Raw genomic sequence first — 16,379 nt, 5'->3', positions numbered from 1 at the left:
CAAAGAAGAAGGAAACAGAGAGGATGAACAGTATGGCTTCTGCCCCCCCCTCCCCCCCCTATGTATAATATAATATTATTCCCTCATTGGTCACATTGTACTGGATTTCCCAATAGATGTGCAAAATTGAAGTTTTTTCAGTATCCAGGGATACAAAGGGAAGAAATTGTTGGTGGTTTGATGGGGGCGGGCGGGGGGGGGGGGGCTGTCTAATTCTTTCAGAGAATGATGCCACAAGCTTAATCATTCTTTCTGCAGATTGAAAGGCGACTACAGATTGTGCCCAAAGTTTCTGCCACAGCAGATTCTCTGGGGTGTTTGCTTTGTAAAAAGAAGGGTGTCTGACTTCTGGCTAGTTTTTCCCCCCCACCGCTCATATTTGGGCTCTTTTTCTTTAAAGCCCGCTCCTCATGCTTTCCCCAACTCTTGTGCACTGGGGTATGAAATTGGGGTGGGGGCGGGCCACATGGTTAACAGAAGGGTGGGAGGGGAAAAACTCACTGCATCTGAAAGGGTGTCCTGTCCAAGAGGCATTAGTAATTGCCTTTTTATTGTGGCAGCCTCCAAACCAGACACAGGAATCAGAGAGACTACCAAAAAAGCAGGAAAAGTTGTTCTGATTAATATTACATTAAATTAAAACTGATTTTCTGCTCTTTTTACTTTGCTTTTTTTCTGTCCCTGCTTCCCATGCCAGCTCCCTGGGAGCTGCCTTCCTCCTGCCGCCTTCCTTGGCCAGCCACAATTGCCTCGTCATTTCCAATTCCTTCTTGTATTGATCTTCCTGTAGAAATCAGTTTTGTAATTAGCTGCAAATTAGGCTTTCTGCTAGGGGTGAGGCTGCCCCCTGATTTATCACCAGAGTAATTCGCTGTGATCGGAGAGAAATTAAAATGAACTCAATTAGGCTTTGGATTTGCTTTATGGGCCCCATTCAGAGTTTCTGGGGGAAGAATGACTGTGCTAGTGTTTAATAGTCTAATGAAAGTAAATAAAGGTTATTCATTGTAATAAACTCAGGGACTCAGGGATAGCAGAATCCCAAAGCCAACTTCTCCTTCACTTATGTTGTTGGCTTACTGCTTGGGGTGGTTTTAAAAGACTTTTGATCTTTCTGTTAAGACAAAAAACCTCTGGGGATAAAAGGAAAGCCAGGAGGTGTAGGAAGGGAAGGGGTGGCTTTTCAGAGCATAGCCTAGGCTTGACATCAAGCAGAAAGAAAACACCCGGTTCATTCTAGAGCTGCCTCTGCTGAAGGGGTGAATGGTTCTGCTTAAGTAAGCTAGGCTTATTTCCTCCCTGGTCTATATGCCATCTGTGACATGGTTAATAATACCCAACACTTTGAAGAAAGCACAAGAAATTCTGATCAGTATGGCCTACTGTTAGAAAAGAATCCCCTGTAAATTGTTGTATTTGTTCTATCATAGGAACCTACCAAGTTGGTGAGTTACAATCCTATGTTTATTTCCCATGTTTATTAATCCTATGTTTATTAAGGAGTAATTCCCAATATGATTAATGGGCTTTACTTCTACATAAGTATGCACAGGATTGTAGACCACAGCCCCTCAGCCCTTTTTGTCTAACATTTGTTTTTAAATATGTACTGTTTCTGGCAACTTATAACTAGAACGGTAATATTCTTTATTATAGGCAGGAACATTTTGAGAATTTAGAGTAAATATTATATAATATCTACTTGGAAGGCAATATTTGATTGAAAGGTAGAACAAAAAACAAGAAATAGATCATTCTTTTTAGTATAGGATAATTTTGACCACATGCTCACTGATTTGTGTGTTGGTTCATAATAAATAATTTAATATTCATTTATTGCTTTGCATCTTTTGTATGTTGAGTGTTATAGAAATATCTACTGAAAGTCTGCTGGTTTATGACCATAATATTCTATTCCATTGAAAGCTACTAAATGTATTCAAAAATGAATAAAACCCACTTAAAGGACCAGCGTCTAGACCAGCTGTTCACAAAGTTCTGTAGAAGAGGCACCATTAGAAATTAACTGTGAAAGTGACTGTTGGAGCTCTTGTTTGGTGAAACTGTAGTCACACGAACTAAGGTTTATCATGTGTCTTGTAGTTCATGCTAACCAGGTCTGGTCAACTAACTCTTCAAAAATATCCTTCACTAGAGATCCCAGATAAAGAACAGACTCATACTTCTTAAATAACAATCCTTAATTGTTTTGGTCCATGTTCTGCATTTTGGGACATTTTCAAGTAATTAAAGAAACAAAGTGTATGTGTATGAGTATGTGTGCAAAAATAACTCAATTTTGTATAGGTTGGTGAGTTTGCAGTACTTTAAAACATTTTAAATATATTTTTAATATGATAATTTAATTGGTTTTATATATTATGTGGATATTAGAATATTCTGTTTTTAAACCATCTTCTAAGCTGCCTTGTGTCCCATATCAGAAAAAGTAGGATGGTTGCATATATAATATATATATATATATATTATAATATATATATATATATGGTTGCATTAAGTTTATGTATACTACAAGTAGTGCTTGTGTGTGTGTGCATTTAATTTGTATGCTGCTTCCAACATAATAATAATAGCACCTTCATGTATAGTCTTACAGTATGAAAAACGAAAAACAGCATACATGTTTGTGTTCAACCAGAGGCATGGATTAAGAGACCTGATCTTCAAAAATAAAGCTACAGAATGGAAAAGGGACCTCTAGGAAATTGGTACACCTAACTACCCCTTCCTATGCTGTTTTTTCATGTCTTTTTAAGCACTGTGCATGTGTGCACACCAGTAGCCTCTAAAAGTAACATGGGAATGTGTTTTATCCAAAAAATCTCTTCATAGATGTGTCTTTGAATGAATGAACAAACAGATAGACGTTCACATGTGTATGGGGACAATCAAGGAAACTAATGGTTTATAAACATATATGGCCTTGCTCAGATGTGGATGCTGGTGTCTCACAGGAACGTTTCCCAGTCTATCTGTTTTTCTGTACATTTGAGGTAGAATTAGATAAAGATGTCTGAATTAATTTTCAGTGTTTCTGAGTTTGTGTCCATCCATGGTGACATCTAAGAATGGGCATCTAAAAGTGAGTATGTTTTTGCACACACCTTGCACAACAAAAGGCCCATTTACACTACGAATTTATGTCTTTTTAACAGTCATAACTTCCCCAAAAGGATCCTGGAAACTATAGTTTGCTGGTATAAGTTAGTCCCCTTCACATACCTACAGTGCACTGGAAAGAATTAATTATTTGACCAGTTTAAAGTCTGTAGGGTACTGTAGATCTTACAAGAAAGAAAGTAGGGCAAGTACAAGAGGGTGGAAGTAAACTATCTGCTGTCTTCTGGAGCTGCATATGTCCCACAAGTTTCTTTTCCCCAAGCTGGGTCCACACCTGCTCAGATTTGATGTGCTCTGATGCCTGAAAGACATCTGGGTAAGAAGGACGCTCGAAGACTCGATCTAAAGCTTCCAGCTGCTGTTGTGTGAAAGTGTCGGCACGAAGGTGCTTCCGCAAACTATCCACACTGCTCTGGGAATCACCGTTGGGGACTGAGCCCTCGGATACTTCTGTCAGACACAGGAAGAGACAACAGGGCATTAGTAAGGTTTCCTGCTTGCTGTAAGTATGTGATGTCTCCTCTCAGGCTCCTTCACAAGAGGGTCTGGTCCTTTTACACTTCTTCCCCTAACAAGCCCACCTCCCAAAGAGATTGTGCTGTTTTCAACTTTTCAGCAGAAGAAACATTGAGGCTTGAAAAACCACAGTCTTGTAGTCTGTTCTGGGGTCAATATTTTGTTTAAAGTTCAGGATATCATCAGGTAGGCATGATGTGGGGTGGCTAGAGTAATGAGTGTCTGTTTGATTCCTACTCTTAAAAAGTACAAAAACATCACCACCTAGGAAAATGGGGGTGGGGTGGTAGTGAGACCTGAATACAAACAATTTGTACTTTCTCATAGAAATCCAGCATTGTGTGTTTGCTTGGGATGACCTTTGAAAGAGATGCCTGCCACCAGAAAGTATAAAAGCAGCTTTTGTAGAATACATAGCATGTTATCACCTGACAAAATACAAATGTGCTGAAGTTCAGGTGTGAGCAAACTCCATGTACCGTACACATGCTTATACAATCTAGTTAACTCATAGGTCAGGTTCAGCTCTGTGTGCAACCAAGACATAAACACGCATCTTGTGTCAGATAAGAGTCATAAACTGACCCTTCTTTAGTAACTCCTCGAAGAACGCACAAGGCTAAACAATCTGAATTAATCTCTGTTTTATTATAAATCCCATTTCCACTTGTACTATAATTCACAAGGTTCTCAGGATGTTAGAATATCATCCATTCCCCTGTACAGTATCAGAGAAATCTATGGTAGCCCTACTCGGGGGGCAGGAGCAATCTATTTTGTTACACAACTAGATGTATATTTATGTAGTTTTACATTGACAACAACATACCTGGACAGCAAAATTTAAAAATTAGTGGCACATTCATAATCAGGAGATGTGCAAGTCACCAAATAATTACATCTGTTCAATTTACTGAGAAATATGCTGTTCTTTTCCAAAGAAGGAAGCCTTGGAAACTTACCCATTCTGAGAAAATGGTTAGGAACCACTTTGGGATCCAAACTAGAGCCCCTTCTTCAAGCTTACTTCACTTCCTTTCTGACTGTTCTATATACCATCTGATATGTGATTATGTAATATGATATAATCAATACTGCATTATATACAGTAACCTAATACAATATTACTTGTAAGAGCATGAACGATATTACATATTGATTAGTACAAGTCTGCAGTCTCCTGCTTATTTTCCTCTCTGATTTCCTTATGGAGGTGAGGGAGAAGGGTTTTGTGAGGAGAGGGGAAAGCTGTTTGTTGGAATTAAACTTCTGTGTGTGTATGTGCTTTCAAGTCACCTGTCGACTTATGGCAACCCCATTAATTTCATAGGTTTTTCTTAGGCAAGAAATACTCAGAGGTGGTTTTACCAGTTCCTTCCTCGGAAATCTAATTTACAACACCTGGTATTCCTTGGTGGTCTCCCATCCCAGTACTAACCAAGGCTGACCCTGCTTAGCTTCCAAAATCAGACAGGATCTTGTGGTGCCTTCATCTTATTTCCCTAGGATCAATTTGCAAGCTGTTGGGATCACTGACCATTCAAATGCTCAAATCCACAAGTTTCACTGATGTTTTGAAAACTCTGCACTGCACAGGAAAAAAACACAATCTGCCCACATTTAATTAAGATTATTTTGAAGCTGTAAAGAAAATTTTGCAAGCTCTGCTTTGGACAGAAAAAAGACAAACTTTTCCAAGCTCTGTTTTTAATCTTTGTAAGCACTGGTTTTAACATAAGAAACCTGAAGTCCAACCAAACAAACTTTTCCAAACAGAAAGAAACTTTTCCAAACTCAGCTTCTAATGGGGGTTTGTATCTGTGTATGTGCATGTGCACCTTTCAAGTTGCCTATTGACTTATGATTTTGATAAGGTTTTTTTAGACAAGGAATACTCAAAGGTCTGGTGCCTTTAGGATTTTTAAGCTGTCCTACAGGAGTTTTGTTTTCTTGGTTAACTATGTGGCTATTGCATTTCAGACCCACTGAACTAAGGAATGAGAATGTGGGAGATGGAACAAGTGAGAAGGCAGGATATTTTGGCTCAGAACAAGAAAAAAAGTACACTTTCAAACATTTAGGTTACTGTGAGAAAAATGGGAACAGAACTAGGGAAGTTAACAATAAGAAGGGAAAAACACAATGCAGCAAGCCTATAGTACACCATTTAGCAACTCCTGAGGGAGCAAATAATGAGGCAGCAAATATGCTATATATCCCTACATCATCTACTCTCTCTTGTTGACTTCTGGTGGTGGATGTGGTTTGAGAAGCTTTGGGACTGGGAGCTGGGGAGTAGAGTCTGGCAATGGCCCTGGAGGTTCTACAGCAGCTACTGCAAACTCTCATCCTGAGATCGTCTCTCTTCAACTGCTTAAAGGAACTGGGTCCATTTTAAGATTGCTTTTGGTGTGATTTGTAGTCAGCCCTCAGGATCCATGGATTCTTTATCCATGGATTCTAGCATCCACAATTTGAAAATATTCACACACACACACATATATATATATATTCCAACAAACAAACCCGAATTTTACCATTTTATATATGGGTCACCAATTTACTCTCTATTGTATTTAATGGCACTTGAACATCCACAGATTTTGGTATCCATGGAAGGTCCTGGAACCAAACCCAGTAGATAACAAGGGCCAACTGTATTTTTTTAAAAAAGGTTTTTAGAGTTTAAAAAAAACCCTTGAAATTAACTACATGTGTGTGTGTGTGTGTGTGTGTGTGTGTGTGTGTGTGTGTGTATAACAGATAAAAATTAGCTAAAATTAATTTTTCAATAAATATCAAATTCATTAACATTCTCCCCATTCATTATGAATAAATGACTTGACTGTTATTACATTTACCGTACATTTAAATGTACTTTAATTGATTTTAGTTAACATGATATTAAGTATAATATTGACTATTGATGATAAAGTAAAAAGAACTGAATTCTCTATTATATTGACTACCATATTGGCTCTCATGTCGGCTATAATGCATTTCACTATCAGTTGACAAAGTTTTGTGGCAAAACATGTATTTTACAAAAAACATGGGGAGAGCAACAGGGGGCTGTTATATGAAGCCTAGGGCCCACATTCTACTCACCCTTGCTAATGGTGTTTAGGAATATATTTATGGACATATTCTTATTCTTTAATTTCATCCAATTTTTATTTCTTTTATTTTCCTGGAGTGGCCGCGGAGCACCAGGGAAGTACATGCAGAGCCCTCAGAGTACAGGTTGGGAATTTCTGCTCTAGACAATACAAATGGCTTCCGGGTGACAAAAGCAGCAACAGACAAGTAAAATGACACTGCAAATCAATAAACCCTGGGGTGGAAATATATAGTGCCAGAGGTGACTCATAGCACGTCAGGTGCCAGCACTAGGTGCCTGCCAAAGGCTGAGCTGAAGGAAAAGCAGAGGAAAGGCAAGGACAATACAGTGGGCCCTTTGTATATGTGGGGATCCGTTCGCCCTCCGCCCCTCGCATATGGGAAAAACCGCAGGACCTCAAGTCTCATTGATTTCAAGTCACTGTACGGCAAGCCCACTTATGGGGTGAGCGGACTTTATTCCCAAAGTACTACAATAGTATTCTCCACAAGATAGTATTCTTAAAATAAACTGCAGCCTGTGAAAAAAAGTTAAAATATCTACTGGGTAAACATGAATTTCATTCTACATTCTGTCTATATTTGATTATAAGGCGACCTCATATATAAGTCAAATTCCAGCAGGTATAACTGTTTGTGCTCACCCTAAAGGCTGGATGGATGAGAAGGGAACTACTGTAAATCATGGCTATGAGATGTGTGTGGGAGGCGACAAGGTGCAGGCAAGGCTAAGAAAATGCACACATGTTTAAAATGATGAAAAAACAAAGCAAAGAAAATGGAAACTATGGGGCTGAACAGATGTCCCCAATAGAGCGGCTTGCCCCCCCTCCCTCCATTTGAGCTCAGGATCAGGGCTGCAGCATCCACATGCCATGGCCCTGATCTGGCATTTTTCCACCCTGAAAAGAAGCAGCAAAATGCCTCTCTCTTTTGAGAGTGGAAAAAGCCGCCCTTACCACTGCGGTGGCATTTTTAATGTATTTCTTCGGCACAGCTTGTCTAAATGCCACGCCAAAGAAACACCGTGGAGCCGCCTGCCATCTGATTGACCAGGCAGCTTCCCAGCAGCTTGGGAGTGGAGTCGGGGCATGCAGCAAGGGTAATTTCAAGCAAGCTGAGTGAAAGATACATACAAATATGAAGTCGAAGGCTTTCATGGCCGGCATCTATAGTTTTTTTGTGGGTTTTTCGGGCTATGTGGCCTTGTTCTAGAGGAGTTTCTTCCTGACGTTTCGCCATTTTTGAAGATGCCAGCCACAGATGCTGGCAAAACATCAGGAAGAAACTCCTCTAGAACATGGCCACATAGCCTGAAAACCCCCCCAAAAACTATGCATACAAATATTTAGGTAAGACCAACATGACCGGGGGGGGGGGGGAGGTTGGTTTAGCCTAGCTGAGAAAGAAGTCACCACCTCATTCAATAGGTAGCAATTAAGGATAAAATCAAATAAAAGCGAAGATCTGATGCTCAGATGGAGAGAGGAGGGCAGGCCAGCTCTATTAGGCCTAGCCTAGAATAAGAAGACCCTCCCTCTAGACAGTCCATCTGCCATGGTCCAGGCCTCGGAAGATCTGCTGGACTTGATTCCCTTCCACACTGCCATTCCCTTCTCCTTTTGGTTGTGTCTTTTTAGACTGTAAGCCTGAGGGCAAGGAACGGTCTAATTAATTATTTGTAAGCCACTCTGAGACCCTTTTTGGCTGAATAGCAGGGTATAAATACTCCAAATAAATACATAAATATTATGTAAAGATTCCCCCTCACTAGGAGATCTTTTCCATTCACATTCTCACACACTGGCAGATCACAAAGCTGGTGACATTAACCAATATGTGAAATGTATTTATTTTCATGTCTGTGCATCCTCACTGAATAGATCAAGCTATTGTGCCATTGATAATTTTTAGTCTACTTCTTCAGGAGTGCAAGTAAATTAGAGCAAAACAGAAAATGGCTGAAAAGCCTACTTCTTTCATATCTATTCTTGGCCTTTTTCTTCTTACACTTCCAAACATCCAGTTCTTCACATTAGTATCTATCTATCTCCCAGTCTTCCTTTTGGTCTGACTTTTAAAATCCTAGTTAAGGCTCCATTCATGTCTTACAGACACTCCCATATCATATTTTTTAAATATGAAAAATTTAAATTACTGTTATCCAGTAGGCTGGAATTGGAATTCCAATACAGAGATGCAGTTAAGTAGAATGAACTGGTCGTCTGTTTTTGCCAAATAACACTTTATTCACCACTGCATGTTTTGTGTAAGTGTGGTTTAAGAGAATTATGTCCAAATAGCACTTGATCACACATGTGTGATGTTATCTATTTACTTACTATCCTTCCTTTTCCTAGAACAAGGACTCATGGTTACAGGGACGTAGCCAGGATTTTAGGAAGGGGGGGGGGGGTCCAGACTAAGTGCCACCATTATAATGGGGCTTGGGTGTGGTGACGCAGCAGCACACACCATTCATTTTTCTAATGGAAGGGGGGGTCCGGACCCCAAAGACACCCCCCCTTGGCTACGTCCCTGATGGTTAGCTGGGTACATATACTGGGAAGCTGATACCACTCATACAGAAAAATCTATGAATGAGCAAACTTCGAACATGAAGTAGTTTTCAAAGAAATAGCCATGATAGTCTCTTGCAGCATAAAAAAGAAGGAAGGAGGGGGATTTTTCCTCCCACTTTTTCCTCCCATTACTCTTTGATTCATTTAACTTGCTTTTCTCTGCACTGAAGCACTATCCATGTATGACAATAACCATGTTTGAGCATCTGATAGTGACTCCAGGCTAGTGACTGCATCCACAGATTTTTTCTTTCTTTCTGTGAAGTCCCTTTTATGTCTTATCCTTTCCTGTGGGTTCTGTGCAACTCAAATGGTACTGGAGGTAGAGAAATAACACATAAAATGCATATTCTTTCTTTGTAATATTGTCCCTAAAAGCTTTAAAGCCTGAGTCCCAAATCATCTCCATTCTGAGCAGCACAAACTGTAATCTAATTAATACAATCTGTCCAGTAGCCACCTTTGTAGCTACAATTCCACACAGTGCATTCATGCCTGTGTAGAAATGTGCATGTGTACACTGTGACTTTGTTTGCAGGAGCTGAAACCTGAGCTATCTCAAGCCACTGTAAGCTTCTCTTTCCCTTCATTTATTCAGGTCCCTTCAGATCTTGACAAATCTGTCACTCTAAATTTGCGAGAGATTATGGTGCTCTCCCTAGTACGGAGAGAGGTGATATATGATATCTGCTGCCCCTATTGATTGCCTGATCTGGTGGCAGAGGGCCGGCAAAATGAACTTGAAATGAACATCATGCCTCAACTCATTGTGCGTATAATACACTACTTAATCCCACATTTTTCAGCCACTATGGAATTCAATTGATCAATCATGTCCCACTGATAGTTCTGGGGGTTACTGCTGCTCTGCACACAACCTCAGGACATCAAATACGACAGTCTCCATGTAGGGACAGATGGTGAAAGAAGTGAAGGGAGAAGTGGGAAAAACTAAGGCTGTAGTATTGTGCACAATTATCTGGGAATAAGCATGAACGAACTCGATAGAGCTTACTTCTGAGTAGCTATACATAAGATTGTAATGTAGAGATCTAAAAATTGCAGTCAGCAATAAAGACAAGGATTTGTGTTTATAGCCCATGAACAAAGAAATTCATATTCGCTACCAAGTAATTTTTTGTGTTAGGATTGTTATTGTTGTTGTTGTTGTTGTTGTTAGCTGCCCTTAAGTCACCTTCCATGGCAATCCTGAGAATGAGACCCCCTGTCCTCTACCTCTCTGCTCAGGCCCTGCAGTCTCAGGCGTGTGACCTCCCTGAGTCTATCTATCTAGCATTCTGTCTTCCTCTCTTTCTGCTACCCTCTACCTTTCCTAGCATTATTTTCTCCTCCAATGAATCATGCATTCTCATGATGTGGCCCACCTTTCCCACCGCCGCGCCGTCCTCGCCGTTTCATTGCTCCCGCTAATCCTTTTCCCCGCCGCCCGCCTTCCTCGTTTTCATCATCCTCCTCCCATCTTCTCTCCCGCCTTCCCCAGAAATTTTCTCCTGTACCCCTTCCGTCTAATTATTATTTCCCAGGGGGTCCAGGGAAGGCTTTTTAGGATCGGTCTTACACTGGCCAATTTAATATCCGATGGAAAATCCGGCCCTCCCTGAGAGAGGTTGTTATAATCCTGCGGAACAATTGGTTACTACCGGTCCCCCCCTGGGCCGCTAACCGACGAGGGTCAGGGAGCCAGAGAGCGGTTGGTTTCCGAACACTTCCGAGGATCTTGTCCACATCCGCGGTACTCACCACTCAAACTATCCAGTATAACATGGTCCCAGCGGAGCTCTGAACACTTCTACCTATGGGTCTGCCGAAAGTTCGAGCGTTCAGGAACCTTCGCTTATACGAGAAGTTTTTTATCCACGAAAAAGTTGTTAAATAAGTCCAGCAGCCGTAAAGGTTTCAAGATCTGTTTCACAGGGCGGGGAAGGAGCTGAGTTGCTCCCTGACCACCCTGTAACAACTCTGCCGGACGCGATTCCGCACGCAATGCAGCACCATAGAACGAATTCTTTGTTGCCGCACTGCCGCTCCGTATCCTTTAATAGTGTCGAGGAGAGTGGTCTTGTCGTCTAAGCGAAGGTATTTCCGCCAACGGCACGCCCTAGCCGTCGCAGAAACCCCTCCTTGCCCGGAGATCTCCGTATACCAGGGCTACGATTTGGGAGCAGGCCTGAGAGGGCGCTTGGGGAGCGTTCGTGTATATGCCCCAGAGAGACCGGTTATTCAAATACCGTAAGGGCTCAACAGAGTCGCGTCAATTTCCAACCGCGAGCCCCTCAAGGCTGCTTGGAACCCTCAGGTTCCTCAGCCGGCGAGGGTGACATCGCTAACTGGTCCACCACCCCCGGGGGGATCTGGGTAAATCCTTGATTTCACCTCTACCAGGAATGATCCGTCCAGGACAGGGGGGAATATTACTATTTCCGCAACACGTTTTTCGCGCATCCGAACAGAAACCAAATCGAGAGTATTACCCGCACAATGCGTGGGACCCGTATCAGCGGGGACAGGCCATGGCCGCCATGGGTCTCCATGAAGCCCGACAGCCAGGAGGAACATAGCTGGCCCGGAGGGATATGTTGAAGTCGCCCAGGACAAGGCCCTGGGCGTCTCCCCCCCAACATCATTCAAGCAACCAGCTGTGTCAGCTCGTTAAGGAGTCAGCTAATGCACGGGGTGGCCGTACACCAGCAAATCCCTAGACTGTCCTAGCCTTCAGGTCAGTAAGACACTCGAAGTAGGGTTTCTGTCGGATGTGTGTTCCTGGTGAGGACACGGTGTTCCCTAGTACAAGGCCACACCCCCCCCGCCCACCTAACCTGCGCTGGTCCTTCACGAGTACCCAGCAGCAGGGCCCTGAGCCCACGCAGCATCCCCTTGCAGCCCCCAGCCAAGGGTCTCGGTATGCCAGCCGGTCACACTATAGTCCTCCAGGAGATCCTGGAGAATGTGGGGTCCTTGTTATTTAAATAGACCTGGCATTGCACAGGAGCAAGCGACAGGGTTGTGGCACGGTTTGGAGTGACCCCAGGCCCCAGTTGGGAGGGGACAGAGTGGGATAGATATGAATCATCTCTCCCGCCTTCCCCTGGAACGGGGGACTGCCCTTGAAAAGCCACTACTGGCCCTTGAAAAGATTAAAAACTAACATGTAAAAGTGAATGTAGGTCTGCATGTATCTGGAGTCTCCTTGATACAACTGTACATGTTTTACAATAAGAAAAAAATATTTCTGTTTAATAAAGGATCTTTAGGATTAATAGATCACCATATAATGAAGTCAACGTGAAGGCACAACAACAAAAACAAGTATGCTTAAAACCACTGAAACTTGTGAATCTTAAGCTCAAGACTACTACACATAATTTTGCATGATTCTTTTAACCTAAACTAACAGATCTCAGGCCTATGGATTAATAAGAAGTAATACATCAACCAGTCTCTCAGGTAGGTTAAGGTTACTTCTTTATCTCGTGTGTGTGTGTGTTTTGCAAATAGGAAACTAGGCACAAAGCTGCGACTAGTTCTGAAGTACTAGATGTTCTCATTTCAGGATTTCCTTATGTGCATAAGGCAGCATTCAGAATGAACTCCCCCTGGCAGGCTCAGTTCATTGTACTACCACATTCGTTGGGCATATATGGATTCAGTCTAGCAATTAATGTGGGCAATGCTAAACGTCCTCAGTCCAAAGTCCGGGTACACATTATCCACATTTCATTTATAAGAAGGAAATCTAAGTGATTCCATCAACTAGCTGGAGATAGTAAAAAAGATCGATCCCTTTGTCCTTAGGACCCAAATGGCAACACTTTGTAGCTTCTGAAGGGACTTGTGTCTTCCAAAAATGATTCCCAATAATAAGAAGTAAGTTTAAGTTAAGGGTATGCAGAGTATACTCAGTAGTTTATGGTATGTATAGTATGAGACACATACCCACCACCAGCAACAACAACAACCTAAAAACAAACCTGGGTAAAGAATTTATAATATTTGGAAATTAAACTCACATTAATGATAATGCCAGTACATGCAATAATGGCAGGATTATTACACCAAAAAAAAGGTCCCAAGATGACATGATGTGAAATTTTCAGTCTATTGAAGATACAATGCACATCCAGTCTGGATATACAATATCATACCAGACTTGGATATAAACACCTCTATCAGATCAGGAGGTTTCACTGCATTTTCTTCCATACTGACCTTAACCTATCCCACAAAGAACTTAAGATAAGCAAAGAGGAGACCCATGCACATTGCCTTGCACTTACTGGCACATGTCAGATAAAAAGATAACAATAATAAAAACTTTATAATATGAAAGCAAGTAAATGAATCATAATGAAAACACATGGACAAATGTGCCTCATTTATTCTGAATGGATGATGAATATGTTTATATATGTGTGTTAAAATTAGAGTGCACCATAAATGAAGAGCAACAGCATTTCATTGAAAATTGCTTCTCAATAAATACAAGTACCTGCCTACTATAATTGCAGCATGCACATGCAAATTCAGTGCAAGGAGTGCAGAACAGCCAAAGAAAGGGAAATATGTTGGGCTGGCAGCAGAACAAGTTGCTCTGATAGAGGTGGGTCACAAACAGACTCAGACAATTTATATAATGCTACCACAAAGCGTCTTCACCTCTAATCATCATTTGGTGGCCAGTGAGCGCCGAAAGCAAGTCACGTAACCTCCACCAAACATGTAGATGACCACGAGTGTCTCCGCGACTAGAAAATTCCCGTTTGTTGACAAGTTCTACCTTAATGGCACATGGTGTGTACTATATGTAGCAATCAAATTTTAGATAATGATGGTAAAGGTTTAAACTGAATCCATATTTCTCAATGGGTACAGATTGAGAGCCACAGTTGTCAGATTTTCACTTAAAATAAATAAAAAAATGAAATGAAACCCAACTGACAATACTTTATTGACTTTGCGGAGCAGGGCAAACGAACATGGTTGGGCCTCAAGCATTTCCAAAAGCAGGCCTCTTTAAAAAACAACAGGTAATATAGCATAAGGCATTTGAATGCTATTCCTAATGTTGTTTAACTGCTGTACAAGTTGACTTTGACTTATGGTGATCCTAGTGAATGAAAGACCTCCACTAGTCACCTGAAAGACCAGCCAACAGCTCAGGTCCCACAGACTCAGGGCCATTGCTTCCTTGACACTTTGGGAGGTATGCTGTTTTAAATGATGCATGTGCCCTAAGAGGATGGAAGCTGCGCCAAAGCTGTGCTTCTGGACTCTAAGATGCATGTGTCATTTAAACAGCATATTTTCAAAGTAGCCCTAAGCAGCTTTATGTTGGCCTGTATGTATGGCTCTGAATCTATTCATGTGTAAGTGTGGTACTATTCTTTTTTCTATGTAATCCAGACAAGACAGAGGTGTTTTTTCTAGTCAGCCACAAGGCAGAAAAGGGAATATGGGGATGTCACGCTGGTGCGGGATGGGGGTTACACTCTCCTGAAATAGCTCATGTTTACAGTTTGAGGTATGCTTGGATCTGAGCTGTGATGCTCTGATTTCAGCTGTGGCTGAATACATTTGTACAGTTAAAACTAGTGTACCAGTTATAACGAAAAGAAGTCAGTGCTAGCTACCGTGACAATGTCCTCGATTACATCCCATTCAGAATACTTTAATACCACTCCAATGTCAAGTGCTGCCTTTGGAAACGTGTTTGGACAGGGGGGGGGATGGTTTGGATGTTGCGGTGGGGTTGCTTGGGAATACCGTGACGTGTCCATTCCAGCTGTTGCCCTCCACATTGGTCCGCTACGAAAGAACTTACAGTATCTCCTAAGTCAGGTCTGCTGTGAGATCTGCCGTGGAAGGGCTATCTCTCAGTCCCACCACCTTTGCAGTTTTATGTTGTGGTGAGGACTCAGAGTATAACCTTCCTGTTGCTGCTTCCAGGCTGTGGAATTCCCTTCCATGGAATGATACAGTTTGCCCTTCCCGACTTACTTTCTGACAGCTTGTAAAGATGATTTTATTTAGGCATAACTGATGTATTGTAGAGTACCTGAGATTACAGAACGAGAACATGCAAGACAACAAGCTGAGTAGCAAAGGCTAGACAAGGAACTGCCCGGCGAGATATTAAGTCAACCACAAGCCAAGGTTCAAATGTAGGCAAAAGGAGGATCCTCTTTTTCCTACATTTGAACCTTGATTTGTAGTTGACTTAATATCTGTTTCTTGAACCCACAGTCAATGCATTATAGAAATGAGGACGGCTCATATTTAAACTGTTCCCCACATCTATGCTACACCTCCTAGGAAACACATGTCATAAGAAGCCTTCCGTCCATGGCTTCACATACAGTGAAAAGGATAATATTTGCATAACACTGTTTGAAGCCTTTTATATAACATATTATAAGATGTATTTTAATGTGTGCAAACTTTGCAGTAAATAAACAAATAACTCATTCAAGTCCTAGCAATATGATTTGGCAGCAGCCCCGCTAAACTTCCCCAAAGTACAGTCTTCCCTCCATATTGTGGACTTGGAACTTGCAAATTGTTATTCACAATTTCACCCCTCCCCCCCTCCCCCCCCCCCCGTTGGGACAGCTGCAGCGCTATCCAGATATGGAGAAGATGGGCAAGCCAGTATGTGGCTGCCCTGGCCCCTTCTCTGCTGCTTGAACAGCTGCTTACAGCTATCCCAGGCGGTAAAAAGTGGGCAGAGCCAGCGCATGCACACATTTTCCCTATTCACAGGGGTCTTGTTCCCTCTAACCCCGTGAATATGGAGGGATGACTCTATGGCTTTGGGAGGTAAAAACAGATATACTGTATTCAGTACAACAGGAATGAGAAATATTCTACCAGTTGATAACATGTCCACCCACTTTTCTTGACACCCTTCCAAAGATAACAGAGAGTGATGCCAGCAAGAAGAAGGTGAAATGCTAGTAGAAGGAACAAGAGGCAGAACTGCTCACACCCAGTGTGTCTGTCGTC

General features: G+C 41.9%; 1 protein-coding gene across 1 annotated transcript in view; it reads right to left on the bottom strand.

Moving 5' to 3' along the window:
• The window catches only part of LOC121925867 (paired box protein Pax-2-like), a 102,256-nt gene that overhangs the window by 37,070 nt on the left and 48,807 nt on the right, over positions 1–16,379 (bottom strand). The window contains 1 exon segment of the mRNA XM_042458440.1: positions 3,416–3,591. Coding sequence (XP_042314374.1) covers positions 3,416–3,591 — 176 coding nt within the window.

This window comes from Sceloporus undulatus, chromosome 3, assembly GCF_019175285.1.
Source record: "Sceloporus undulatus isolate JIND9_A2432 ecotype Alabama chromosome 3, SceUnd_v1.1, whole genome shotgun sequence".
Classification (NCBI taxonomy): domain Eukaryota; kingdom Metazoa; phylum Chordata; class Lepidosauria; order Squamata; family Phrynosomatidae; genus Sceloporus; species Sceloporus undulatus.
This window is presented reverse-complemented; position numbering and strand designations above follow the sequence as displayed.